The 25336-nt window shown below is 37.4% G+C and overlaps 3 protein-coding genes across 3 annotated transcripts; all 3 read right to left on the minus strand.

Moving 5' to 3' along the window:
- Positions 1–2776: 2776 nt before the first annotated feature.
- Positions 2777–6695, minus strand: LOC101172736 (beta-galactoside-binding lectin). The gene is made up of 4 exons (XM_004071500.4): positions 6413–6695; positions 4594–4673; positions 4020–4191; positions 2777–3316 (listed from the first exon to the last, which is right to left on the minus strand). Exons 1-4 carry the CDS (start codon positions 6419–6421, stop codon positions 3170–3172), a joined length of 408 nt encoding a protein of 135 aa, XP_004071548.1. The 5' UTR covers positions 6422–6695; the 3' UTR covers positions 2777–3169.
- Positions 6696–10357: 3662 nt separating this feature from the next.
- Positions 10358–12344, minus strand: LOC101172497 (beta-galactoside-binding lectin). The gene is made up of 4 exons (XM_004071718.4): positions 12146–12344; positions 11619–11698; positions 10667–10838; positions 10358–10582 (listed from the first exon to the last, which is right to left on the minus strand). The coding sequence occupies exons 1-4, from the start codon at positions 12152–12154 to the stop codon at positions 10436–10438; spliced, it is 408 nt and encodes a 135-aa protein (XP_004071766.1). The 5' UTR covers positions 12155–12344; the 3' UTR covers positions 10358–10435.
- Positions 12345–21733: 9389 nt separating this feature from the next.
- On the minus strand, positions 21734–24338 carry LOC101169785 (beta-galactoside-binding lectin). The gene is made up of 4 exons (XM_011478294.3): positions 24178–24338; positions 23650–23729; positions 22684–22855; positions 21734–22599 (listed from the first exon to the last, which is right to left on the minus strand). Exons 1-4 carry the CDS (start codon positions 24184–24186, stop codon positions 22453–22455), a joined length of 408 nt encoding a protein of 135 aa, XP_011476596.1. The 5' UTR covers positions 24187–24338; the 3' UTR covers positions 21734–22452.
- Positions 24339–25336: the final 998 nt, after the last annotated feature.

Genomic DNA, 25336 nt, shown 5'->3' on the forward strand with positions numbered 1-25336 from the left:
TTTTGTAATAGAAGCTGAACCTTATTGAGTTTTAGCCACTCTGACAGGACGACAACGGAAGGAGATAATACAAGGTTTTGGGATAAGATGAGTGTCATACGTAAATTACAATACATGCGTTGATGCTCATACACACATGTACACACACATCATCACACGGCATACACCCAACTTTAGCATATCTATATAAATGTACAGTATCTATAGAAGACTTACTGCCACACGTCACTCCACATCACCTCCTCGTGCACACAGGCATGAAAACATGGGTTTGCACGTCCAATAATTAAACAAATATGACATCCACCATGTCCCTGTTCAAGCACAAGGAATGAGCGGGTAAACTGAATGAGTGTGTGTTTCCTGATGTGCACTTGATCACATTAAATGTTCCAGTGGGAGCAGGGAGCTAATGCGCCTTATTTTTCTCCACTGGCCCAAGATCAATCACTCAAACAGAAATTAAAACAGCATACACATAGCATTTTTGGTTATCCACACACCGCACATGACAAGTAGTAACACACAGATTTGATCAACAATGTGTTAAAGGCCAAATAAGAGAGTGACTTTTTATCATGTTGTAGTTAACCTTTTAATTCAAAATAATTGAATTCACCACTAATAAATCTGCTTCTCATAATAAATCTGTATATTTAAGCGGTTAAAGTGAGAATTTCCCATTATTTTAATTATACTCATACCAAGGTCCCAGGTGAATACTCAATTCTGATTGGCTGCTGGGTGTGAATTTGAAAAGTGATATACCACAGTGATAATGCACACCTAAAAAAGAAGTTCTGGTCCCATAGCTTAAATGTTCAGTATCATTGCGCTGTCTTCTTTAAAGACAAAAATAAGCGGTAAAGATACTGTAATGATATTATGTCATAGAAATTTGAACGTATCTTCTGTAAATCAAAATATTGTTCTCATCCGTGTTTTGAATGACTGAACACTTGAGTTGGTTGGTGTTTGTTTGAATAAATTATTTAATGGAAATCTCTTGAATTTCAATAAAGTTTTGTGCATGCCTACAGAAGTGTAATGGAAACGCAGCTTATGAAAAACACAACATTGTCATAAAGATAAAGTTGTCTACATATTTTGCAACGTGAAACTTAGCAAATCTAAGTAGATGAGAAGATTTGGTTCACTTTACACAAAATCGGTACTAGAAAAAAAAGAGACTGAAAAAAAGTCCACTTTTAGGATTTTATTCATTTTAAATGCTTCTTCGTTTGAACAAATTATTATTTCAAAGAACTGATTTAATGATTCTGGCGCTGTGGTTAGCGCTCTTACCTCACAGCAAGAAGGCTGTAGTTCAAGTCCTGGCTGGGGGATCTGAAACAAAAACACCAATGGGGGACCTTTCTGTGTGGAGTTTGCATGTTCTCCCCTTGTATGCGTGGGTTTTCTCCGGGGACTCTGGATTCCTCCCAACGTCCAAAAACATGCTTCGTAGGTTAATTGGTTACTCTCAATTGCCTATAGGTGTGAATGTGAGTGTGCATGGGTGTGTGATTGTGGCCCTGCGACAGAATAGCGACCTGTCCAGGATGCCCCCTGCCTTCGCTTGCAAGTGGCCAGGATAGGCTCCGGCAGCCCTGTGACCCCGAAAGGGAACAAACGGATTAGAAGATGAATGAATGAGTTAATTGTTCCATGGGAACAAATGACCGTACTATTCCCTGGAAACTAATTATTATTTCGTGTCAAAAAAAATACTTTTTTATAATTTGAGGTTTGCCGATTTGCGATCAGCCTCAAATTATAACTATTTATGTGTTATTGTCAGATTTCCAATCAGTATCAATATCAAAAGTAACAATATCAACTGCATTTAACATTTAATAGAAAACAAAAACATTTTTTTTCTATAATTATAAATTAATTTAGGTCTCAAGGGGGTGAAGAATCATCAATACAAGCTTCAATTCAAAATAGCACCTCAGCTAAAAGAACTGCTGTTTTCTTCTTAATAACAATGATAAAACCCTTTGAAATGTGTGTTTTTGACCCTTTCATTTGTAATGGCCTTCCGCTCTGTTGTTCTCTTTTGTCACTCGACCAAAGTCTTCTGACCCCCTTAAAAAATGTTTTAACTCCGCCACTGATGAGCAAATCCCAAGCATAAAGAAATCATAGCAGAGAGGATCCCTTCAGCCTCAGAGGATGGGAACTTGTTCTCACAAACGAGCACAGTTCCCCAATTCTTCTTATCTATCCATCCCACTTTAAATGAGCTCAACACACATTTCCCTCCGTTACATCAGATAAGGTTATTCTTATCCTCAAGAGTCCCACTAACCACATGCAGAACAATGCTGGTTGGTTTAATTTTTCCCTTTTTTCCTGACTCCCTTCTTGCTCCTGCACACAGAGTGTAAGGTGGCCGGCTAATGAGCGGCAGACTTGCGCATTGACATGTTCTCTGGGGTTGTGCTTCTTCAGGGACTTGAGAATAAAATCAAATTCAGTCTTTTTACTTTCAAAAGATGGTTTCAGATTTAAACGTTTTGTACTTAAACTCCCAGCTGATTTTATTTTGAAAAAAGTTGTAGATAATTCACGCACAGAAGAGGAGCAAAAACAGACAAGTAAAAAGAAATAGAAAAAGAAGCATCTGCCGCCCTCTAGTGGACAACTGGGCACATTACTGCTACATCATTACTGGCACATCTGCTACAAACTGGAGAAAATTGTGTAAATAAAATAAAATACATTTGATAATTGCAATAATTGTCATCAAAAAAAAAAACTGAGACTCTAACTTGGTGAAAAAATTGCTTTAATGAGTAATGGTTCATGAAATCAAAATATTTCATCACAAAGATGGAATGTCAAAGAAAAGATGAAAAATGTAAAGAGATTTGGAAGGCACCTCAACAAATCTGATGACTATGGTTTGCCTGTCAAAGGTAACAATGAAACATCTTGATGTTTAACATGTTCTTATGTCAACAAATTTGTTAAGTCTTTAGACAGCTTGTAAATGCAAGCAGTACAGACTGATCATCTGTAATTTCGGAATTTGTTAGAACCATAAATGCAGCACAATATGACGTGCAGCAGCCATTTGGGACCAACTCTGGAGGTTTGGAGGCAAAAAGTGGAAAAAAAAAAGGGACCAACAAAAGATTTGAATCCAGAAGAAGTTGCAGATTTATTTGATCTCAATGCTCGTGATGCGAGCTTCGTCTTCAAAGCTGAGGGCTGAGTATTTCTCTGCACCCATGCGGTTGGGGAAGAAGATCGTGGATCCATCTGATAAGGTCACCACAAACTCAGTAGATCGGAATTCAATCCTGATCTAAGAAGAAGGGCGAGGCAGAAAAAGACAAACAAAAATTAAAACAATGTGTTTACATGTCATTTAGTCCAGTGGTCCCCAACCCCTGGGCCGTGCACCAGTACCGGTCCTTGGGTCATTTGGTACCGGGCCGCACAGAAAGAATAAATAACTTTGATTACTTCTATTTATTGTTATCTGAATCTGAAAGATTTTTAATTGTGAAAAATTGCCAGATTCCCTGTTACATCCGTCTATGTCACTCTTGACGCAGGCTAAGGGGCTCCTTTCGGTCACGTGATAGGATACCGCTAAAATAAATCCCAGGATCTAGCAAAATGAGTAAAAAACAAACATCTTTGGAAAGTTTCTTTGCCAAGAGGAAAAGGCCATGAGACAGAAGAGGAGCCTTCGAACTCCAAAGAAAAAAGCCACATTTGATAGACAGTGCTTCTTTTTTGCACCATGAGTGTGGGAAAGGGAGAGGATGATAACACCTGTGTGATGTTCAATGTCATGGGTGTCAAACTAATGTTCCATGTACGTTTTGTCATATCTCTGTTCCCCCTTTGTCGTAGCATTGCTACAATAATTGTCTGCCACATCCTAAAGACTGATCCGTGAAACCTTTGTCTGACGTCATACTGCTCTGTGGTGTTAGAAAGATAGGGGACCACTGTTTTAGACCCATGTTTACAAAGGATCAGGATGCAGTGGCTCCCACCTTGAACTCCTGCCCTTGTTGGAAAGGAAAGCCTCCATCTCTGACTTCCTCACCCCAGCAGCCTCCTTCATACGAGTTGCAGACAACTGTGTTTTCATCTCCGTGGGCGTTGAAGCGAGGGTTGAGATGAAAGGCGATGTCCTGCTCGTTGGGGCCGATATTTAAAGCAAAACTACAAAGTGAGAAGAAGCACAAACCTTTAGAAAAAAAAGACGTGAATAAAATGATTTGTCTAAATTATTGTCTAAACAACTTAAGACTATGATTTATTCAAGTCCCACTCCAATCATAGTGATCTATTGTAAAAGCGTTCCCAGTGTCATGTAATTATTATGATTATTTTTAAGCAAATTATTATGTCTGCTCCTGAATCACCATGATTTGAATAAAGCAATATTGTAATAAGAAATGCTATTCAAAGCTTAATTTTCTTTATATTCTTTATATACATTTTGAGAAAAAAGCCACAATTACATGTCAAAAACAGGTTTTTCATTGGAGTTGGTCTTTCAAGGACAAGGTAAGAAATGGATGCAGACTTTCAGACACACTCTTGTCTGACATTATTACTTACTTGGTTGCGTCGGGTTTAGCTACTCCAACGACAGTCAGAGTTTGTCCAACTTTGAAGGACATATTTTTAACGATCATCCCCTGGGCAGAAAAAAAGAAATTATATCACAACGCTGCAGCTTCAGTCAGAAAATCCTCCTCCCTGCAACTTATAGACCTTCAGTTTCAGCAAAATAAGAGTTTCAATCAAACTCCTATTGACCAGCTCTCTTACTGCTCTTACATGATTGTCATGATTGTGTCATCCTAAAAACCCTAAATATTCACCTTATCAATCGTTACTGTACCATACATCTTCAGATCCCAATTCGGGGTTGCTGAACCCAGCATCTGTTGGGCTAAAGCGGAGTACACCGGAAACAGGTCTCCAGGATGGTCACAAACTCACACATCCACTCACAAATCTACGAAACATGTTTTTTGGCCCAGTTACTACAGAGGAATTCTGGTTTAAAATGACACTTGAATATTCAGCTAAATGGAACAAACTGTGAATCTGAAGAAGGTTACATTAGATAACAAACTATAGAGTTTTTTTAATAAAAAAGGTTGATCAGCAACAGATATGATACAATTTTCCTCCTCACTCTCGTATTTTACTGCCTGTGTTGTTGATGGTCACTGCAGTCCATTCATCCAGACCTTATAATTTCTCATTTTCACTTGTTTAACAATAAAAACATGAATAATTTGCGCAGACATTTAAGTAAAGCTATTCAACTCATATTTACTGGAAAATGTCAGAATTCCCCAAATTTTTAAATGTCAATCAGCTTCTTGTCCTAAAAAGACAAGGAAGTATATCTTGTGACTTTCACAGAGTGCAGCTGTTGGAGGAGTTAGGGACAGAAACATGCCAGGAATTCTTTTTTGGGGGGGGGGATAACTTTATAAAAAATCATATCTCGTGGTAATAATTATCTGAATGCAAGAAAAAAAAACCTTTTACTGCAGATCAAGACATGGATTCTGTCTAAAACATGAAATAGTGTTGAAATTTAAAGGCAGAATGACCATGAGAAGGAAGACCCTGCAAAATAAAACCAATTTGGGAGGAGCATGATCAAAAAAATCAAAGTAAAAGAAAATTACTAACTTGTGTGCGCCAGTTAGGTTTTTATTTGACCTTTTTTTACTTCAAATTTTTTTTTTCTTAATTGTCTCTTTAGGGGCTCCGTACCGAGGCTTGAACTGTGTGAGGTCACAAGGCCTCAGTGGTTGTTTTCTGTGACTTTAAAAGAAGAAGAAAAGCATCAAAATGATTCCTTTGTTGGTCCCATTAATAGACGGTAATAACGTGATTTTAAAAAATCTGAACCCGTGTTGTTACCCAGGCAACCACATATAAAATAATGTTAAAAGTTAGCCTGAAAGCAAACATCAGTTTTTCCTACATTACTTTTTTTAATGCTGCAGAAAGAAGCTTAGAAGTCACATGAGGCCTTTCCTTTGTTAAGATCTGCTTTCTTGGAGATTCCAGAAACATCCTTAGAAAACTAGAACGGAAAGATTTGTTTGGCAAGAAACGCACATTTGACGGTGAGGGTATATATCTTAATGCGTGGAGATACTAATACTTTGACCATATAAGGAAATCAAACAAATCCTCCAAACTCACATCAACTTTAAATACTGTTAAATTCAATAATCTGCATTGTTACTATTTCATCTTTACTTACATTATCAGAAAAGAAAGAAAGAAAAAAAAACTTCCTATAGCAGCTGTCTGTTCTATATTTAAAGCCTGCAGTGAAGCTGACCTTGTCAATAATCAAGTGTAGACAGTAAAATGTAACTTAAGTACTAACAGTAATACTTACTTTCATCATCTTTGCAGATTTATTCCTTCTTGTGCTGCTGAGTAGTGGGAGTGTTGTCTTTCTGACTGCAGTCTATCAGATGATTCTGCAGAAGGGGAGGGTCATCCACTCTGAGTGACAGGCCCCTCAGCCAATGAAAGACCATCAGTGAGTAACGATGGCGCTGAAAGTTCAGCCAAAATGGTCAGAAGGCCTTTAATGAAACTTTGCAGGTTTCAAATCAACGTTTTTCTGCATGAAAGGGCTGAGTCAGCCTAGAGAAAGATCACCGTCCACAGCGGCTAACCAAAATAGATATTTGTTGCCAAGGAGACGGCTAAATATTTAGCACAGGGAGCAGCCCTGGTGTCCAGTTACTATACAGTAATATAGTAGTGATGTCAGAAGTATGAAAAGACATAGCTGCAGTGAGTGGAAATAAAATCAGTTTGTAAAAACGTTTGAACCTCAAGAGAGAGATTTTGAGATTTTGCACAATTTGAGTCATAAATGTTACACACTATAAAATACAGATTTTAAAAAATGCTTATTTCTTTCACCTAAAATATCTGGCTACCGTGTAGCTATGAGGGGCGCCCAATCCAGGGTCTGGTTTAATAAGCCCGGACAAATACAAAGGTTTGTGTCAAGAACGGCATCCAACATTCATCTTTGTTCAATCAAATATGCAAATCAGACCTGTGCAGTGAGCGAAGACATGAAGGCTGTTGATGTTAAAGGAGAGGATGCAGAAGACTTGGTTAGACAGAAGAAGGGAAAAGCCCACAAGGAGATATTACAGTGCAAGACCCTTTATTTAAGGTTAACAAAATATATAGTATGTAGTTAAACATAAATGCAAAAATAGAATTATAAGATTATTGTTTTACATATTTATAACAATAAGCTTATTGAATGCATTATGCCAAAAAATGATTTTCTTGTTTCATAGACTCTGGGCTGCAGTCACACGTTTCTTCCAGTAGATGGAAAACCTGCATTACTGCTGTGATGACTCCAAAACATTACAAAGCACAAAAGGATCACAAAGCCATAAATATGATACTGTCTTCCATTCACAAACTTCCACTTTCATTCACAAACTTCCACTAGGTGAAAAGGGTAGTGCAGATAACAGAAATCTCGTTCATTTCTTAAAATTGTACAAATGGTTGTCCTTTTGACACTAAAGAAGTCGGACAAAGATAACAGCAAAACAAAAAAGCAGCACTTTCAATTCTTTAAGTTTATTCAAATTTCTTTTTAGAGAGGAGGAGGTTCCTGCAAAATCTCCTGTGGAAAATTCCCCATAAGTCCAAACATCTATTTAACATACAGTGTGTTAAATTAAATCGATTGTTTAAGAATCCACCAGAGTCCAATAACACAGCAGCTTCAGAAGCCAAAAAGGCTTTCTCAGAATTTTTAAGTAAAAAATGTTCTAAGAACGATCTTATAGGAAAAAAAAAGGATTTTCTTTAAAAAACAAAATTTTATGTCTCGTTTTTTTAAATATATGTAATAACTGACTTTCAATTTATTTCCTGAGTATTTCTTTTTAGGTCTTTCTTTATTAAAAATATCAATATTTAATGTGATTTATATTATTGAAAATTCAGTGGAATAAAACACAAAGTCGTTCTTCCAAATGTTAGAAGAAGAGAAACTATGTACTGTATGGCTATAATATATAACAAACATTTTGTTGTTTATTTTTTTAAAGTTCAAATGCAAAACATGTGGCATGAATCGCACCTCTTTAAAATTCCTCTTCATTCCCTGTTAAATCCGAAACATGTCAACTACTTATATTTTCATGAAATATTTTGAATTATAGTACTTTCATTTCAATTTAAAGATCTCATAGCTGATTTGTATGGAGTCCTATACTGTTCATAATTAAATAAATAAATATTCAATTAAATAAATAAATATGAACTCAAATACACAATCAACCAATAAATCTTTCATAAATATATAAAAAGATCATGAAATTGTGAAAAAAACCTGCACACATATTTTAAATTAGCCATTGTATCCTTCAATATATTTCATGTAGCTTAAAAAACCTGTTCATAATTTTAAAACAGCATTTTAAAATATTCATTTTTAATCATGTTGAATATTATTATAATTCTATGTCTTTTTTCAGAACCTCGGATTTCAAAATCAATATTTTCCAAAGTAGCTTTGTTTTATTTCATGTTGCTGTTTTTCAGAATGACTTATCTATTTCATGAAGAGCTTTTTCAGGAGAATGGGTCTGTCTGTCAATCAGTGAAAGTGGGCGGGATCTAAACGCTCATTGGCTAAACCATGGAAATCGACTCATATTCCTGGATACCCGCTCAGCGGTGTGCCAGTCGGAGAAAGATGACATATTTCAGTGACATCCCCCCCGCTGTTGAATTAAAAAAACAATCTGTCTGCTGCAGAAGATGCAAACATGGACGACTCTGATTTTGTAGTTTGAGGGTTTGTGTGGACCAAACCACAGAGGAATTCCGGTCGTTCACGTCTCGAAGTCCCCCATTGAAACACTACTCATTCTTACGCCATTCACTCAGAGCTCACATCGTGCCTCACGCTGTGTCAGCTTGCAGGAGGCAAGCTGCAGGACCGACAGAGTCAGACAGGCAGCTGCGCAAAGCGGAACAAGCCTGCTCGTGCCTCCTGAAAGTTATGATATTTTTCTATTTTCATTGAGACAATGATTATAATCAGGTCCTCTGATTTTATTTTTCCCTCTCGGGGAAAATGTTGAACCTTTCCTGCGATGACGTTTCTGACCGTGGTCGGAAAACGCAGCGGAGATCCGGGGTTTGTTTTTCACAATTTAATGACCTTTTTACATATTTATGAGAGATTTATTGGTTGATTGTGTATTTGCATGAGGTCATATTTATTTATGTAATTAAATATTTATTAATTTAATTATTTATTTATTTATTTATTTAATTATGAACAGTGTAGGACTCCATAGTGTGCATGTGCGTGTGTGACAGACACTAGATGTTTTGTCGGCTTAAAAAGCTCCGGAATTTGATTTGTGCTGAAAAAAAAGAAAATGAGTTAATTAAAAAGCAAAATCCTTTTTTTTTTTATGTGTGTTACAGGTGGTTTGATGGTTGTGGTGCTGGTGGTGTGTGTGTGTGGGGGGGGGGGGAGTCATTAATACTTCAGATTAAAAAAAAAAAGAAAAAATAATTTTGAAAATTTTGTAGAACTTGGCTTCAAAAAATGCAGTAAAGTAACCCAATTTGACAAAAACAGAACCACAGCTTGTATAATTAGGTTTCCGACCCTCTACCTCATTTACAGGATGTTAAAACCAACACATTTTCATGATTTTAACGCCTTTTTCTTCAGCACAAAGCAGGCTGAAAGGAAACCTCTGGGCTGCAAACAAAGCAAAAAAAGTCCACTAAGCTAAATCAGGGTCCAGCTATAACACTTGGTAAGGACAGCAGCGTGGCACAAACAATGGTTGATTGAGTGAAATTTGAGTCGTGTGTGGCATCCAGGAAGTGTGGTTACAACTCTGTCTCCCACTCCGGTTACCATCGGAAACCATCTTCAGAGTTCTGACTTCTGACAAAAAGAGCAAGGTGCAGACTCATATTGTTTATGGCCCAGATAGAAAAACATACTTTGTCCTTTATAACACAGAAGTCACTTAAGTAAAAAGAAATAAAAATAAAGCCGTTTTAATAGATAACTCAAAGAAATCATTTGGATTCAAGGTTATAAATCAAATAGAAAACTAGACTTTTAAAGATTTGTTGAAGGTGCCAACATTTTTAATTGTTTAAAAAGATTTAACAGGTAAAAACATCATTGAAACCTAATACATCCCATACTTTCAAAGAAAAAAATGATTGACATTTTTGGGTTTCTGATAAGTTTATCCACTGAAATCTTTCATTGATGGTGGTATCTGCACACACCTAACTACTTTCATCATGAGATCAAAGGGAAAACACAGGTTTTTATTTTTCATTTTGTGTAAAAGCAGCAATGCTGGATGCAGATTTGTGATGAAGCTCAGTAAATCTCAAAGCTTTTGATGCGAACATCACCATCAAAGCGAAAGAAGGAGTATTTATCTGAATTGAAGCGGTTGGGGAAACAGATCTTAGAGCCATTCGGTAAGGTCACCACAAATCCTGTAGAGGTCAATTTAATGATGATCTGTAACGGACAGAAATGTTCATAAAGTTAATCACACGAGGATGAGGAAGCTGAGAAACCAGGAAGATAAATGTTTCTGCAGACCTTGAAGTTCTCTCCTCTGAAGAAACAAAAGCCCCCAGGCCGAACCTCCTGCTGCCACATGCCTTGTTGCTGAGAGTTACAGACGATCGTGTCTCTTTCTCCAAAGGCATCAAAACGGGGATTCAGGTGCAAGGCAATGTTCTGATCATTGTTACCAATATTCACAGAGAAACTTGAAAGGGGAAAAAAAGAAAGTTTTTTTCAACATTGATTGGCACTTTTGTGCTCTGAGATTCTACATAGAGATGAGCATTTAATAGAGTTTCTAGTTATAAATAAGTGATCATTTTTAGTTTAATCTGTTTGTCTGCGTGAATTTTTATTAGATTGAGTTTAAAGTATAGTCTGTTATTTTCCGTTGGACAACAGAGGATGTACATTGCATATATTTACAATAAAAAAAGGAAAAAAGGCTTTTCTTAACATATGGTATCAATTGTAAATCAAGCTATTAGAGCATTATCTTTCATGCAAATTAATGATAAACATTAATATTAAAGCAGGTTTTCCAACACGCTGCTGTCAGTTTCTCAGAAAATGTTTAGCATTTCATAGAAAGGATTTTTATGAGTCCTACATGGGAAAGAGAACTAACTGACAGAATTTAATTTAGAGAACCTGCATAGACGACAATTCATGCTAATATGCATTAAACCACTTCTGCTCTGAAATTACCTTAATTTAGCATACTTGGAAGCAAATACATAAGTGTTTTTGTTTTCCAGAGCAGGAAACAAATCCAGACATCAAGGGGTTAAAGATTTCTAGAAATCCACCCTAAGTTTTAATTCTGCTGTAATCAGAAAAGAAACTATTAGGAGTGTATTTGCAGCACAAGCTGGAATGAAAGTGAAACGAAATGAAGACAGCATCCTGCCTGAACCTGTGAACTGGAGAACTGTGCAGGTCAAAATAGTAAGAAATATGTTTTTTTGAAACTTGACACACTTACTTGGCAGCATCAGGTTTAATAGTTCCAACAATGGCCATGGATTGTCCAAGTCTAAAGGACATATTCTGAATCGCCATACTCTGCACAAACAGAAAGAAAACAGAATTTCAATATTATTGAGATCAAAAGACCCAGAGTGAATATTTATACATCACCATAAAAAGCTGGCAAAGTTTTACTCAAAACATAAATTTAATTTGTTTTCTTTATCATACAATAAATGTGCACTAAACCTTGATGATATGATTGATTTCCATTGCAAAGAAACATATGCTCCACCGCAGAGGAAAACTTCAAGCTGCAGGTTGTTCAGTGCTGCAGCTAACCAACACTTAAAATTGACGCCTTTAATTCAAAATAAACCCCCCAAAAATAATAGCAATCAGCTGGAAACTTTTAAAAGATCAATATTAAATTATGAATTAATCTTCAAAATACCCTAAAATTGTGTTTCTGAGCTCGAAAAGTAAAGTATTTAACATTAAATTAAGTATAAGTAAGAATTATTTTCCAAAACATGTACTTACAGGGGCCATCTTTTCCAGGAAATGTTGCTGGTCAAGTGAAAACGAAAGGAATGAAGCTCTGCTCTGCAGTGGTGGAGGTTGTCTTCAACAGGAACCTTTAGTTTTTCTCTCTAGGTTTTTCACAGTAAAGGCAAGACCTATAGTTTCAAAGGTGTGACTGCTAAATTATTATCCAATGGTTCTTCTTTGGGTCGCCTTTTATGGTCCGGTGTTTTCTTTTTCTTTTTTACAGCACATTTTGATTGGCTGCAGATCATTGTTTCCCATAGTTAATAATGATCCCTGAATATTTTCACTATTTTAAAATGAACTGGTCAATTTTAATAATTTTCTTTCTCTTACATGCAACAGCCTCAGGTTACACTTCTCCTTCCCCTGCATGGTTCCTGCTCATAATTTAATTAGCCAGCAGTGACAAGCAAGATGAGAGGAGTTTGGCCACAAACTGCTGAAAGACTGTTTTTTCTTTTGTTTTGTATGTCTTTTATACATCTTTATTACTAATCATTGCTTTTTTTATTGATCCAAAATGCAATTAACTCAATATTTTATCTTTTTCTCTTTTTTTTTACAATCAAAACATATGAATATGCTCCAAAACAAACCCCAACCTCACCACACTCCTACAGATGTAACATAACATAATAAATATCTCTTATATCCTTTTTTATCAATGGTGTAACTTATTTTCCTTTCTATACAACCAATGAAATTAAACTACAGCACCAACTAACACAACTGATAACAATGTCTCTAAAAAATTATGTGTATCTATGTAGCACCTTTAAACACCAAACAAATAAACAAATGCTTCCTAATAAAAGCACAAAAAATCAAACACAAAATGTAAAACCCAAATTAGAAATTGCAATTTTAAAAAGATATGTTTTTAGCAGCTTTTTAACAGAAATCACCAATTAAACTCTTCTGTGGATGAAACAAAGAACTCCAGAACAATGAAGCCACTTCTGCAAAGTCTCTGTCACCTTTAGTTTTAAACAAGTTCTCTGAGCATCCACCATACATTGGTCATATGTACTCAGAGACCTGCTCAAAGTACACAATTGTAAAAGGTCTTTTATATAGACAGCTGAGCTATATAAAACAATGTTTTTGTATCACTTAGACAGGGAGAACCATATCAACTGGATTAGTAACAGGGTGGCATGTTTAGGTTTAATTACGTCAAAAACGTACAACGTGAAGCTGTTCATCACATTTTTGACCTAAACATGTAAACATTTGCTTGGCTCTGCTGTGAGGAAACAATATTTCATTATCTCTTCATACCAGGAGCCAGCCTGGCCATTGGAACATCGCCACCATGCCCACCCAGACTGGGATAGCAACGGGGTCCACTTCACAGCCGTGAGGCTGCAAAGTTAAACTCCAGCTGCCCCAGCAAGGGTGACAACTGCAGCAACAACCACCGACCAAGCCGTGCACGCCCTGGCAGAAAAGATCCCCACAAGAAACACTGGCTCCGGCAGGCTGTTCCATGAAAAACATAGTTTAGCCATTGACTAGCAGCTTGCAGTTCAAGTGGTTTAGTTTTCCAGAATGTCAGTCAAAAATGTAAGGTCATATTCACCATATTCATATTCATCATATTCAGCAGACATCTCCTCCAATAGCACCTTGAAAATCCTTTGCTGTTTTGCTTTGCAGCTGAGGTTGTTCATGACTTTCACAATAGGAGTCAATATGTGTTCAGAGCCAATCACTTTTGCACATAAGGCCTACTGGTGAATGATGCAGTGGTAGCAGACATTTTGGAAAGTCTGGGTCAGCTTTACAGTGAGTGATGAAACCTGTTTGTCTGTTGATCATAGCAGGAGCCCTGTCTGCAGTCACTGCTACCAGCTTTTCTAATGGTACCTTTTTCTGAACAAAAACTCCTTCACCGTGTTATACATTTCAACTCCTCTTGTTGTTGTCTGTTAGGGCAGTTGTATCAGGAGTTCTTCTCTTGTGGAGAAATCTTCAAACCTCATGTTAATAAAAACCAAGAGCTGCGCTGTAATACTGCTTTCCACAGACTCATCACACTGGATGCTAAACCACCTGCACTTACCAGCCTTGCTCTCAGCCTTGTATTAATCCTCGCTCTCTGCTACAGGATTTTCATCATCTCATGAGTGACGTCAGCGCGCCCTGCCATTCTGCTGCTCAGAAGAAGCCAGAAGACTCCACGGCTCACAAACCGCACTAAGCCCTCTAGCCACGCCACCAGCTGTCCTCAAGTCTGGACCTCCTCCAACTATACCACAACCATCCCTGGAGAAACAATAAATCCTTTTCTCGTCTTCTGGGTTCCAGCGTCTGGGTCCTCACGCTAAGGGAGTCATGACAGACAGTTTACAACCCCCCCCCCCCCCCCCACAAACAGGCTGCTGTCAGGTTAACAGTAGCTTGCAGCTCCAGAATGCAGAAAGAGGGACATGAAACGGCTCGAGCAGGACGTTGCTCGCGGGGCGGTCGCCCGTGCCAGGTGGTCGCACGTGGTCGGACCTGCTAAATACTACTTGTAGCTTAAATTAATAATTATCTCTGGCAATCTCTGGCTCAGGAATACTGCAGTAACTTCACTGCTGTCTCAGGAAGAGCGCAATTAATGTAAATATTACAACTACATACTTTAATTTGTTTTTATATTTCACATTTTAGATTTAAATTTTATTCTACTTCCTTGTCTAATATATAAAAAAAAACATTGAACAGCATTACAATTTTCATTGTGCAACAATGATAAAATGGATTTCTCATTCTGTGGAATCTGATCTCTCTCTGATGTTTCTGTTTCCCGTTTTCAACTATTTTTTTCTGTCTGAATTAAAACGTTCTTAAGTTCACATCATTACAAATTATCCTCGATGTATCCAAAAACTAACAAGGCTTTCAGTTTTCTTTTTTTTTTCTTTTTACTGTTTGTGTTTTCTCTTTTTTCCTCGTTAGTCACTTGTTTCAAATTCCAGTTCAAGGCAGTTGCCCTGTCCCTGAGGAGAGTTGCAGGACTACTTCCTGTCATGTTTCCTGTACTTGGAGAGGTTTCATCAGGACGGCTCCTCTTTGCCCTGCTCCGTTTGGGAGAAGCACTTGTCATAATATCCCGAACACCTAAAAAAAAAAAACAGAATAGAGCGCTAATATTAAGAATAAAATCATTAGAAAGTCAAATGATCTGTCCATGCACCAAGTCGTTTTACTTAATAAATCCTATAATAAGCTCTCAAGATCTCTAAACAAGGAGTTAATACAGGATGCATGTTAAACAGCTCAACTATAAGTAATTTTTGCTAGTTCTAAGAAAATGGTTCGAGTTTTTATGTACTTAATTGTAGTTTCTTTTGATAAAAGTGACTAAAATTTATACAAATAACTTTAAAATTGAACTAAAAATCACAGTGCAATTTAAGTGTTTTAGCCTCAAATCGTGTTTTTTTTTATCATCAAGTATATCGAGCAAAAAGACTTGCATATCTTAATAATAATTTCCTTGTTTCTAGATCTTTTTAACGAGACCAAAACAAAATTCTTAATAGTGCTGAGTTTGTGAAACGTTTGGAAACGTGAACGGCAAAGGAAAGTTTAAAAACCCGAAACAAATATCTTGAATGTCAACAGTATAAACAAGGTTTGACATTTTTGCAAGGATAATTTTACAGGCTGCAGAGACTATGGCCCTATTTCACTGCATGGTTCAAGTGACCCAATTCCCATTTTTTTCATCTCACGTGGCACAGATTGGATATGACCGGTGAACGTGGGAGTATATAAGCTCCCTTCTTTCCACTCCTTTTTAGGCAATAAATCATGCTCTACATGTCTTTAGTTAATGGTCATCATATTTAATTATGCAAATGTGACTTAAGTGTGTCTTTATTTATTTATTTATTTATTCAGGGTTTTTTTTTTAAATCTATGCTTTTCATCATTTCTGTAATGACTTTAATAAACCTGTGTGAATTCTTTATTGTTTTGACTACAATGCTAGAAATCAATTAATCAAATCAATTAAAAAGAAATGTGCTTACAGGGACCATTTTCGCATGGAAATGTTGCTGGTCAAGTGAAAACGGAAGGAATGACGCTCTGCAGTGGTGGAGGTTCTCTTCAACAGGCAGCTTTTTTTTCACAAATAAAGGCAAGATTTTTTAAGATTTATTAAGATTATTGTTTCAAAAGTATAATTACTAAATTACGACGGAGTATTAGGGCCACCAAAAAAAAAAAAATTAGAGCCAACAAAAAAAAAAAAAAGTAAAATTATGAGATTTTATCTCGTAAATTTAGGAGATAAAAACTCGTAAATTTACGACTTTTTATCTCATAAATTTACGACTTAAAATCTCATAAATTTACGAGAAAAAAGTCGTAGATTAAGGAAAAAACACTGAAGTTGTCCGTTTATCGGAACGTAGCTTGAAGATTAAGTATGTGGAGCCTTTTGTGAAGCTTCATTTCCGGATTATTATAGGTTTAAAACAAAGAGATTCTGAACCTTTTGGCGACTCAAAATCAGATCATTTTCCGTGTAGCAGTCTTTCCGGGGTTCAGTGTCAGTAAAGCGGAGTTTAATATATAAAATAAGGAGCTCAGAGACACGTTTGGGTGTAGACAATCGCTGCAGCCTTTATTCTCCTTTTCATTCACATTTTCTGAAGTTCATTTGTCTCATTACGTCATGAACCTGTCATCCGAACACCAATGCGGAAGTAAACAGTGTTACAAACGCCCCCTCCTGCAGATGAAATGTCCCGTTTCAGCATAAAACAATAAAGAGGAATGAAAATAGTGTTTTATATTAGCTTTGGAACGTTGAAAATGCCAAAAAAAAGTGCTCCTCCTTTTGTTTGACGGAAGCGTCACACAGACGTAGAGTCTTGTCTTTGGTGGAGGAAGAAAGGATTCAAGCGAACAGCTGCAGGGACACCGACGACGGCTTCATCGGGCTGCAGAGATCCTGCAAACCAACCATCAATAAATAAAACTTTAATGAATCGTAAATCAAACAAATGACCTTCCAGACATTTGGAACGTTATCAATAAACATTCAGCTCACCTGTTCAACAAAGTTTAGTCGGTCTGCTCTGCTGCTGCACGGCGTTCACCTGCTGCTCTGCATGCTCTCTTCCACTGTAATCTCCTAAAATTACGACTTTTTTTCTCCTAAATTTACGACTTTTTATCTCCTAAATTTACGACTTTTTATCTCCTAAATTTACGAGATAAAATCTCGTAATTTTACTATTATTTTTTTTGGTGGCTCTAATTTTTTATTTTTTTTGGTGGCCCTAATACTCCGTCGTACTAAATTACTATCCAATGGTTCCTCTTTATATCACAGTTCACCTGTTGTGGTCTGGTGATATTTTTCTTCTTTTTTCTTTTTTACAGCACATTCTGATTCGCTCCCAGATTATTGTGTCAGAAGTCAGAACTCTGTCTCCCCCTCTGGTCACCGGCGGGAGCAGTCTCCAGAGTACTGAAGTCACTTCATCTCCCAACAACCCCCAGTGCACACTTCCCGGATGCCACACACCTGACTCTCATTCATTTATTCATTAACTACAGTATACTTTGCGAAGTATTGCTTGTGCCTTTCTGCCATCATTACAGAGCAGTGTATTTGGACCTGACCCTGTTCTGACCCTGTTTGCCTGCCGCTTGCCCCAACTCTCATGTGGATTTTGACTACACCCGTCTCTCCTCTGGTGATCTCATGCCTGCTATTGACCCTGGTTCAGCTTTGTGAACTTTTAGCTGATCGAATAACCTGCTGCATTTGGATCCAGCCGTCTACCTGTTCTTGTGATACATTGTCTCCTGTAGTTAAAATTATTATTATTATTATTATTTTTAAATTTGTCTTGTCCAACAGCTGGGCAGACAGATGAGAGCTGAAGGCCTCCAGTGTTGGACATATTTTACATTAACAACAGGGGTTATTAATCTTCAGACAAACCAGAGGTATGTCTGAATAAACCCCTTTTGTAATCGAGGCCAAACTTTATTCACTTTAATCATATTTGAAAATCTTTTGTGTTGGACCGGACGGAAAAGGAAAGAAGGGAAGAAGAGAGAGGGATGTTAGACAGAAGGGGGGATAGGAGGGGGATCATAGGAAGGAGGGGGGGGGGGGGGGGGTAAAACCATGAAGCAGCATAAAGCAACAAGCTACTGGATGTTTATCATTACGGTAAGGTTCAGATGTAATACAAATCTCAAAGGGCGGGGCCTGTCCACACACACACTCAAATGTTATAAACACACCTGCTAGCTGCAAAAATGTCCACTTGTCAACATGTACACAATACAGATAGTGTTCACACATGCATACTTATTCCTTCAAACCAACTAGTGTGAAATATTTCATTGAATCAATCACGCAAAATATTAGTGCAAAGGTGAGCTAAAACCTGTGCTCAATTGAATGTTTATGTTCCTCTAAAATGGATGGTGGGATGTGAAAAGAAGGAGGGAGAGTGCCCAGCCATCCCCACACCAAGACCCCCGCGGCAGCTGCAGCGGCAGCCAGAACCCCCCAACGCCTCACGGCAGCAGGCAGAGAACAACCGCCCCCCGGGGCGATCACATCCGCCACCCAGGCCAGGGCCAGCAGGACCGCCGCAAGTCCCTCAGAGCCAGAGAGCAGCGAGGCATGGGGGGAAATAGTGCTGCCAGAGCCCAACCAGGAGAGCAGCCCCCTCGCCGCGCCAGGAAGGCCCAACGCCGGGCCACCATTGCCAATGGTCCTGTACCCCCTACCAGGGATGGGGTAGGGGACAGATGGTCCAAGGTCCCACCTTCCTTACGAAATGCGAGTGTGTTTGTGAGGGTGTGTGTTCATGTATGTGTGTTTATGTTGTAATGTATATTTTTAGGGGTGAATGGTGTTTGTACTAAGGGGGTGCAGTTAAAATTAGCGGGTAGAGCACTGAGGGGACATCTCCTGATTACTCACAGTGATGTCCCATCAACCTCCCCACCAAGGGGCCCTAAATGTCTGAGGTGCGGTTAAAATTGGCAGGTAGGGTGCTAAGCGGACATCTGCTGCTTGCTGGCAGTGATGTCCAAGCACCCCCCCCTACCAAGGGGGGGGGGGTCTAAGGTGTAAATAAAACCGAGAGAAGGGGGGCCCATTCCATACGGCAACCATGGGAGGGGGACCACTGCCAAGTAACCCCCCCCCCCCAAGGTGCATCACAGGCTAAACCCCCCACACCCTCACCCTAATTTGAGATTATATGAGAAAGGGGATAAATTTGGGACAGCTGGTCAAACAGCTGTCCCTCATCCCCCCCCAGCATAGGTCCCAGGGTCCCCTAAAAATTAATTTTAAAATTAAGTTAAAATTAATTTTAATATGCATATTTATATTGCAAAACTATGAGGCCTCTTACAAAACCCTTGCAACCACTGACTCAGGAAGAGAGCAATAAATGTAAATATTATAACTACATATTCTCATTCTGTTAACTCTACATCTGTCATTTTCAGATGGTTGCTAATGCTAGAAATTCAATGTCAGGTGAACATTGACTGTCTACAGTCAGTGTTGGTACACCAGCTGTTGTAGACGTTTACACAGAGACTGCCTCTAACTTGGCTCTGGCTCAAGACCCACCTTTTTAATTTCGCTGATTAGTTGATCTTATCTGCTTATTTATTCTATTAGTTTTAATGCATTTTATTTTATGCATTTAATTTTATTTTTTGCTCCTAATTTTATTTTCAATTTTATGTTTTTAAATACGTCTTGTTTATGTCTATGAAGACTCTCATTCATCCAGGTTGATTCCATCATAGTAGTAGGTTTAGGGGCTGTCATCTGGACTTAGTTTTTAAAGTTAGAAGACGTTTCACCTCTGGACCCTTAACCCCCCTCTGGTCACCTCTGGACCCTTAACCTACATCTTGTTTTTTTAACTTTAGCATCTTATTTTGATTTTAGCCCCAGTGTTTCTTGTGGGGATCCTTTCTACCAGGGTTTGCCGGCTTGGTCGGTGGTTGTTGCCACGGTTGTCGCCCTTGGTGGGGGCGGCTGGAGTTCAACATTGCAGCCTCACGGCTGTGAAGTGGACCCCTTTGCTGTCCCGGTCTGGGTGGGCACTGTGGCTATGTTCCTACGGCCAAGCTGGCTCCTGGAATGAAGAGATTCCCAAATACTGTTTCTTCACAGCAGAGCAAAGTTAAGCCTTGAGTTTCTTTTAGAAGTTACTTTTAGAAGTATTTATTGTGTTTGGGGTTGTGGGTCATATGTGTTAACAAAGGGGAGTGGGAAGGATGAGGGGTAGGTTGGGTTTTTTTTGTAATATTGTGTATTTTTTTTATGTTAAAGCGCTTCGAGTTGCGCAAGGTATGAGATGCGCTTTTTTAAAAAGAAAGTTTGATTTAATTTGAAAATCTTGAAACAAGGAGTTTCACACAAGAATTCAAAAGGTTAACAGAATTACTTCAAATTGACACAGTAATGACTCTATAGCATAGTATTTATCAGAGGAAACACTGGAAATTTCTGTCCTGGTTGATGCTGCGGCACTTGGACAAGTTTTCTCCTAGTTAAAGCCAACCACCTGCCTTTTAGACCCAATTCCTAAATCTCTCTTAAAAACATTTTATGACTTCTTTGACTTTGAGCTATGAATTTGTTTAGTTCAGAGGTTTTATTTTACCCAACACAAAAATGGCATGGGCTAAATTATGGGGTCAACTTAACAAAAATGTAACTGAGAGAATCAATAACAAGAGCTCAAACCAAAACTGAATCAACAACAGGAAACATTAGGGAGAATTTATACTGGCTGATCAAACCAATGTGAAAATAGGGAGGGAATCACAAATACAAAACATTCAAGAAAATTAAATATTAACTAAAGTAGTAAATTACTAATGCTATATTTAAAAAAAATATATAAACAATAGTCGAACAGAAGAATAAACGTTGTCTTCCCCTTCCAGCTTCTCCAGATGGAAGTGTTCAGGAAGTTGTCCATGTTCCTCCGTCTGCCCCAGCATCAGGCCTCAGACTGAACCTAAAAGAATGGATTTACGGTACTCAAAACAGAACAAAATGAACTAAGTGTGGACAAGTCATGAAGTCAATTTTGTTATGTAATGTGTGAATTAAAATAAATGGTTTATTCAACAACAAAGAAATATAACAAATTAACTAAATTTAACTGTGCGGCAGTGGGTTCTGCCCTCACACCATCCAACGTGAAGCAAAGGATGGTTGCTTCCACGAAGTGCGTTAATTTCTGATAATGCATACTTCGAAGGCCATTACCCGCTTATACCATGGTCGCTTTAAAATAAGTAAATATTCAATCAGTTTTTAGTCCTTAATTCTTCTTATAAACATGCAGTAAAATAACCCAATTTGACAAAAACAGAATCACAACTTGTAAATGAGGTACAGGTTCGGAAACCTAAGTTTCCGACCCTGTACCTCATTTACAGGAAGTTGAAACCAACAAATTTTCTTTATTTTAACGCCTTTTCTTCAGCACAAAGCAGGCTGAAAGGAAACCTCTGGGCTGCAAACAAAACAAAAAAACATAAGTGTCACAAGAACAGGCAGACGGCTGGATCCAAATGCAGCAGGTTTATTAGCTCAGCTAAAAGTCCACAAAGCTAAATCAAGGTCAAGCAGGCAGGAACAGGTCCGGCTATAACAAATGGTAATGACAGCAGAGTGGCACAAACAAGACTTCACAATGAGCTCAGCTCAGTGCAGAGCTTCAGTATGCTGTGGTTGATTGAGTGAAATGAGAGTCGGGTGTGTGGCATCCAGGAAGTGTGGTTGGAACTCTGGAGATGGTTACCGATGGTAACGAAAGGGGGAGACAGAGTTCTGACTTCTGACAAAAAGAGTAAGGCAAACTCATATTTGTTTATGGCCCAGATAGAAACTGTACTTTGTCCCTTATAACACCGGACTCACTTAAGGTAAAAAAAAAGAAGCAGTTTTAATAGACAACTCAAAGAAATCATTTGAATTTAAGGTAATAAATCAAATAGAAAACTAGACTTTAAAAGATTTGTTGAAGGTGCCTACATTTTTAATTGTTTAAAAAGATTTTACAGGTAAAAAGATCATTAAATCCCAAGACACCCCATACCTTCAAACAAAAAAAAAAATTGACATTTTTGGGTTTCTGATAAGTTTATCTACTGAAATCTTTCATTGATGGTGGTATCTGCACGCACCAAACTACTTTTATCATAAGATCAAAGGGAACACAGGTTTTTATTTTTCATTTTGTGTAAAAGCAGCAATGCTGGATGCAGATTTGGGATGAAGCTCAGTAAATCTCAAAGCTTTTGATGCGAACATCACCATTAAAGGAGAAGTAGGAGTATTTATCAGAATAGAAGCGGTTGGGGAAACAGATCTGAGAGCCATTCGGTAAGGTCACCACAAATCCTGTAGAGGTCAATTTAATGATGATCTGTAACAGACAGAAATGTTTTTAAAGTTAATCACACGAGGATGAGGAAGCTGATAAATCAGGAACACAAATGTTTCTGCAGACCTTGAAGTTCTCTCCTCTGAGGAAACAAAAGCCCCCAGGCCGAACCTCCTGCTGCCACCTGCCTTGTTGCTGAGAGTTACAGACGATCGTGTCTCTGTCTCCAAAGGCATTAAAACGGGGATTCAGGTGCAAGGCAATGTTCTGATCATTGTAACCAATATTCACAGAGAAACTAGAAAGGAAAAAAATAGTTTCTTTCAATATTGATTGTCACTTTTTTGCTCCTAGAGTATACATAAAGGTGAGCATTCAATAGAGTTTCTAGTTATAAATCAGTGATCATTTTAGTTTAATCTGTTTGTCTGAGTGGATTATTATTAGATTGACTTTAATGCATAGTCTGTTGTACATTGCATATTACAATAACAAAAGTAAATAGCTTTTTCTTAACTTATGCTAAATCAATTGTAAATCAGACTAGTAGAGTGTTATCTTTTATGCAAATTAATGATAAGCATTAATATTAAAGGAGGTTTTCATACATGCTGCTGTCAGTTTCTGAGAAAATGTTTAGCATTTCATAAAAGGATTTTTATGAGTCCTTCATGGGAAAGAGAACTAATTTAACCTGCATAGACGCCAATTCATGCTAATATGTATTAAACAACTTCCACTCTTAAATTACCTCAATTTAGCATCTACTTGGAAGCAAATGCATAAGTGTTTTTGTTTTTTCAGAGCTGGAAACAAATCCAGACATCAAGGGTTAAAGATTTCTAGAAATCCCCCTTGGATAAGTTTCGATTCTGCTGTAATCAGAAAAGAAACTATTAGGAGTGTATTTGCAGCACAAGCTGGAAAGAAAGTGAAACGAAATGAAGACAGCATCCTGCCTTCATCTTTGATCTAGAAAACTGTGCATCTGTTACCCCTCTCTCATGCAACAGAGGAAGTGAAAATAAACTTCAATAACAACAGAGGTCAAAATAGTAAGAAAAATGTTTTTTTGAAACTTGACACACTTACTTGGCAGCATTGGGTTTAACAGTTCCAACAATGGCCATGGATTGTCCAAGTCTAAAGGACATATTCTGAATCACCATATTCTGCAACAAACAGAAAGAAAACAGAATTTCAATATTATTGAGATCAAAAGACCCAGAATTAATATTAATATATCTCCATAAAAAGCTGGCAAGTTTTACTCAAAACATAAATTTAATTTGTTTTATTTATCATACAATAAATGTGCACTAAAACTTGATAATATGATTGATTTCCATTGCAAAGAAACATATGCTCCACCGCAGAGGGAAAACTTCAAGCTGCAGGTTGTTCGGTGCTGCAGCTAACCAACACTTAAAATTGACGCCTTTAATTCAAAATAAACCACCCAAAAATAATAGCAATCAGCTGGAAACTTTAAAAAGATCAATATTAAATTATGAATTTATCTTCAAAATACCCTAAAATTGTGTTTCTGAGCTCGAAAACTACAATATTTAACTTTAAATTAAGTATAAGTAAGAATTTTTTTCCAAAACATGTACTTACAGGGGCCATCTTTTCCAGGAAATGTTGCTGGTCAAGTGAAAACGAAAGGAATGAAGCTCTGCTCTGCAGTGGTGGAGGTTGTCTTCAACAGGAACCTTTTGTTTTCTGCTCTAGGTTTTTCACAGTAAAGGCAAGACCTATAGTTTCAAAGGTGTGATTGCAAAATTATTATCCAATGATTCTTCTTTAGGTCGCCTTTATGTTCACCTTTTATGGTCTTGTGTTTTTTTTCTTTTTTACAGCACATTCTTATTGGCTGCAGACCATTGTTTGCGGTAGTTAATAATTATCTCTGGCAATATCTTGCTCAGGAAGACTGCAGTAACTTCACTGCTGTCTCAGGAAGAGCGCAATTAATGTAAATATTACGACTACATATTTTAGTTTGTTTTTATATTTCACATTTTATATTTAAATTTTATTCTGTTTTATTTAAAAAAAATGTTGAACAGCATTACAATTTTCATTGTGCAACAATGATAATAAAAGGATTTCTGATTCTGAGGAATCTGATCTCTCTCTGATGTTTCTGTTTCTCGTTTTCAACTATTATGTTGATTTCTGTCTGAATTAAAATGTTCTTAAGTTCACATCATTACAAATTATCCTTGATGTATCCAAAAACTAACAAGGCTTTCAGTTTTCTTTTTTTTTCTTTTTACTGTTTGTGTTGCAGGACTACTTCCTGTCATGTTTCCTGTATTTGGAGAGGTTTCATCAGGACGGCTCCTCTTCGTCCTGCTCCGTTTGGGAGAAGCACTTTCCCATTAAATCCTGAACACCTAAAAAAAGACAAAACAGAATAGAGCGCTAATATTAAAAATAAAATCATTAGAAAGTCAAATGATCTGTCCATGCACCAAGTAGTTTTTACTTAATAAATCTTATAATAAGCTCTCAAAATCTCAAAATCTTACCCAAAGTTAATTATGTCTTCTCAATGATTCCCACACAACTGCCACTAAAATAGTTCAAAACATTAGACTCATCTATATCAAGCTTTTTATGGAGCGATAAACCTTCAAGAATTAGTCTAAAAACTTTAAAATCTGCAAAAAGCTATGGAGGCTTAGAATTACCTAACTTCCACAAGTACTTTCTTGCAAAGAGATTACATTACATCTTAAGCTGGTTAAAAAATAACCCAGAAACCAACTCA

This window comes from Oryzias latipes, chromosome 8 (assembly GCF_002234675.1).
Source record: "Oryzias latipes chromosome 8, ASM223467v1".
NCBI classification, from domain to species: domain Eukaryota; kingdom Metazoa; phylum Chordata; class Actinopteri; order Beloniformes; family Adrianichthyidae; genus Oryzias; species Oryzias latipes.

Coding starts and splice junctions, on each gene's coding strand:
- LOC101172736 (XM_004071500.4), bottom strand. Junction 4,192..4,593: donor GCTAAACCCGACGCAACCAA/GTAAGTAATAAT, acceptor CTCACTTTGTAG/TTTTGCTTTAAATATCGGCC. Junction 3,317..4,019: donor AACAAGGGCAGGAGTTCAAG/GTGGGAGCCACT, acceptor CCTTCTTCTTAG/ATCAGGATTGAATTCCGATC.
- LOC101172497 (XM_004071718.4), bottom strand. Junction 10,839..11,618: donor ATTAAACCTGATGCTGCCAA/GTAAGTGTGTCA, acceptor TCCCCTTTCAAG/TTTCTCTGTGAATATTGGTA. Junction 10,583..10,666: donor TCAGAGGAGAGAACTTCAAG/GTCTGCAGAAAC, acceptor TGTCCGTTACAG/ATCATCATTAAATTGACCTC.
- LOC101169785 (XM_011478294.3), bottom strand. Junction 22,856..23,649: donor GTTAAACCCAATGCTGCCAA/GTAAGTGTGTCA, acceptor TTTCCTTTCTAG/TTTCTCTGTGAATATTGGTT. Junction 22,600..22,683: donor TCAGAGGAGAGAACTTCAAG/GTCTGCAGAAAC, acceptor TGTCTGTTACAG/ATCATCATTAAATTGACCTC.